At 58.0% G+C, this 2,952-nt stretch overlaps 1 protein-coding gene and 1 long non-coding RNA gene across 5 annotated transcripts in view; one reads left to right on the top strand and one right to left on the bottom strand.

Annotated features, from left to right (window-relative positions):
* Positions 1-1,289: 1,289 nt before the first annotated feature.
* LOC141372055 (uncharacterized) overlaps positions 1,290-2,952 on the bottom strand; it is a 1,916-nt gene continuing 253 nt past the window's right edge. The window contains exon 2 of the long non-coding RNA XR_012377379.1: positions 1,290-2,947. This is a non-coding gene — a long non-coding RNA (uncharacterized lncRNA). The remainder of the gene's footprint in view (positions 2,948-2,952) is intronic.
* LOC112819089 (zinc finger protein 446-like) overlaps positions 2,451-2,952 on the top strand; it is a 7,029-nt gene continuing 6,527 nt past the window's right edge. For all 4 annotated transcript variants that reach the window (XM_025866119.2, XM_025866118.2, XM_025866123.2 and 1 more), the window contains exon 1: positions 2,451-2,537. In XM_025866119.2, the coding sequence (XP_025721904.1) occupies positions 2,499-2,537 (39 nt within the window). In that variant the 5' untranslated portion in view covers positions 2,451-2,498. The remainder of the gene's footprint in view (positions 2,538-2,952) is intronic.

The following is a 2,952-nucleotide window of genomic DNA, read 5'->3' as shown; positions in this document are numbered from 1 at the left end:
CTCCCAGCCTCCAGGTCATGGTTCAGAAGGGTTTAACGGCACAGTCCAGAGAGGCTTCCTGATAAAAACTTGTCAAACATGTGCATGGTAACAGTCTGATGCCTGTTTCATCTTAGCACATCAGTGTGTGTTGTCACAGAGCTGCAGGGACTTGGCTTTGACCCATGTCTCTTTGAGAGGCCAGAGGGTAGATATGTAGCCTGAGGCCCACTTTCTGTGATACCTGTTATCTCCTTGGCAGCAAGAGGTGTGGGGTCAGCCCAGGAGATCTAGGCAGGGTGGACTGCATGGGGTGGCCCCAAATAGGACTTAGCTATCTGGATATGAGTCTTTGTGCATCCCGGCCAGGGATTCTAGGCAGGGGTCACCAACAGTGGCCAGAAAGATTGACTCCAGTTTGGCGGGTCCTCCAGTCCCACCACCTCCCAAGATTTGGCATCTGTGTGTCATATACTATGCCCACAGACCTATCGCCCTCCCATTCTCACTCCCTGCCAGCAGGGCCAGACCTCTTTCATTCTGGAATCTCACTAATCCTGCCAGTAGAGGAGTCTTGCTGAGCCCAGTCCCAAAGACCCTTAGATGCAGGTCCTCTGTGCCAGGTCTTCTGGTCTCCTACAGGCCTCCAAGCCACCGTTCACCCGTCCTGCACCCATGCCTTCTGCTCTGCTCTGGTACACACTCCGGCCTCACCCACATCTTACCTTCCCTTAGAATGGCATCACGAGGGTGCCATTCTCAGTCTGCACAGCTGTGAAATGCAGATAAACCCCCACTCTGATAGTTCTTGGGAGCCCATGGGATTCAGGGGCAAAGGCAACTGTCAAACAGCAAGTGGGTACTCAAGTCATACCCAACCTTTTCTGCGTTTTGGACTGAGGCTCCTGGAGCTCTCATGACCCCTTGAGCTGGGTCTGATGTCCTGTGCCATCTCCCCACCAGTCTCCTCCCCATTTCATTGAGCTCTTTCTCACCTGTGTGCTTGGGCCCTGCTATGCCTCACTTCCTCTACCCTTCTCAAACCCACCTCCCAGTACCTAGGATTGGTCAGTGGCCCACACTCCGGTCTTACGGGAACGGTAATAACCATGATTACCTGCTTTCCCCCATGTCTTGGGCCTTACATTGCCCTCCCCTAAACTTCTGTGGTCATGTTGAGCCTTGTCCTGTCAGGCTAGTCCTTCTCTTGATCCTGAACAGGCTGAGTGTAAAAGTGCCCTTTGAGCTTTTTGGGGCAAGACGGTGGTGTGAACATACGCATCTCACTTGGTTCAGAAACCCACCGAAGCTACAGAGACGAAAGTGTTTAAAAATATGAACCCACAAGAATGAGGATGGTGAAGCGGGTCCACAGCAATGGCATTTTTGGAACTGGAAGCAGATGCAGATGTGGGATCTAGCTCTGATTTAGAGAAAGCCAAATATTGATTTGGCACTGGGGGAAGTGGATAGAGGTCCCACCAGGCTTATACTGCAGAACTCCAGAAAGCATGCAAACCAGCAGCCCCCTGGGAGAGGAGACTTAAAACAAAGCTGACTTGGGGAGAGCTACCAGAGCTATTAGAGCACCAGCTCTTGCCACAGAGTGGATGGTGGAAGAGTCATTTCCGGGGAATCCTTACAGCTCCAGAGAAACGATCTAAGCCCTCCCCCCGCGCACGCGCACACACACAAAACAGCTCAGTCTGATGACATGCAGAGGAGTTGACAGGCCCCAGCCATGCAGATGCTCAGAGCTTTCAATCAGTGTAGGACCACTGCTCTTCATTGAGTGCTGGCAGCTAGGCATTACTAGGTATCACAAGAAATCAAAGCAGGCATGTGCAATTTAGGACTGAATGAGCCATGGTTCCGCTGCTTGATCTCTGGAAGCGAAGCACCCCTTCCCACAGTGTGATGCTTGGAAGATCGCGGTTACTGGTTCCGGTACCCCACGTAGAAGGTCGGCAGCGTCCCACAAGGTGGACAAAAGCCTCATCCCTCACTTTGCAGCACTGACATCTGAGAACCTGTCAGACTCCGAGGGTATAAATCACGGGACAGTTTCCTGGTGGGTGCGTGAGTGCCCACCCTGGTCCTCGTTCGCGATGTCCGCAGGGCGCTCAGCGGAGGTCGAACGAAGGACCCAGCACCGTCCTCGCCGGAATCCTTCCCGGGGTTGTCGGAGAAAGTCCACACATTAGGCCGGACTTGCGGGTCCGGACCCTGCTTCCTCCTGGGACCACCTGCAGGCGAGTCTCCGCCGACCCACACTGCGCAGGCCGTCACTTCCGGCCTCGCGGGAGGACCGGGCGACGCTCTGGCCGTTGCCTTGGAAACAGAGGGAGGCGGGCGGATGTCCTCTAGCGGTGACCAAGAGGCCTGCTCAGCGACGAGAACGAAGCCTCCAGAGGAGCGCGGGGGAGGGGCCTGGGTGGGGCGCTAGCCCTGAATGGCCGTCAGGTCGCGCTCCTCCCCCGTCACCTCACCTGCCAATAGGCGCCGGGCCCACTGTGCGCATGCGCAGGATTCTAACATACCGTCCGTCACGGCCGTCGGTGAGTCTAGGGCTCGGCTGCAAAGGAAGAGCGGTCGCCAGTGAGGGGAGGGAGCCCCCGAACTCTGCGACTCTTCAGAGGACCGGAGCTCTTCTCAGTCGTGAGAGGCCTTTGGAAATGAGCGTCCGCTGGCGGAGGCCGCGCCCGTCCTTGCGTGCTGAGTCTCACGGGAAACGTAGTCCGAAGGGAGGGGGCGGGTCCTGCCGCGCGGGCGCGTGATTGGCCAGGGCGCAGTCGCCATGGCAACGCGCGGAGGGGCGGGCCGGCGGGGCCCCCTCCCCGGAGGGGCTTCCGGGCGCCCGCGCCGCGCCGCGGCTGAGGTGAGCGCGGGCTCGGCTGGGCGGGGCGCGGCTCTTTCCTTCCCCTGGGGACCCGGCCGCCCGGGGCTCCCCGCTCTCCGGAGAGCCCGCCTCCC

Source organism: Callorhinus ursinus, unplaced genomic scaffold, assembly GCF_003265705.2.
Source record: "Callorhinus ursinus isolate GAN/ISIS: 27379988/994484 unplaced genomic scaffold, GSC_fseal_2.0 scaffold542, whole genome shotgun sequence".
Taxonomy (NCBI): Eukaryota; Metazoa; Chordata; class Mammalia; order Carnivora; family Otariidae; genus Callorhinus; species Callorhinus ursinus.
This window is presented reverse-complemented; position numbering and strand designations above follow the sequence as displayed.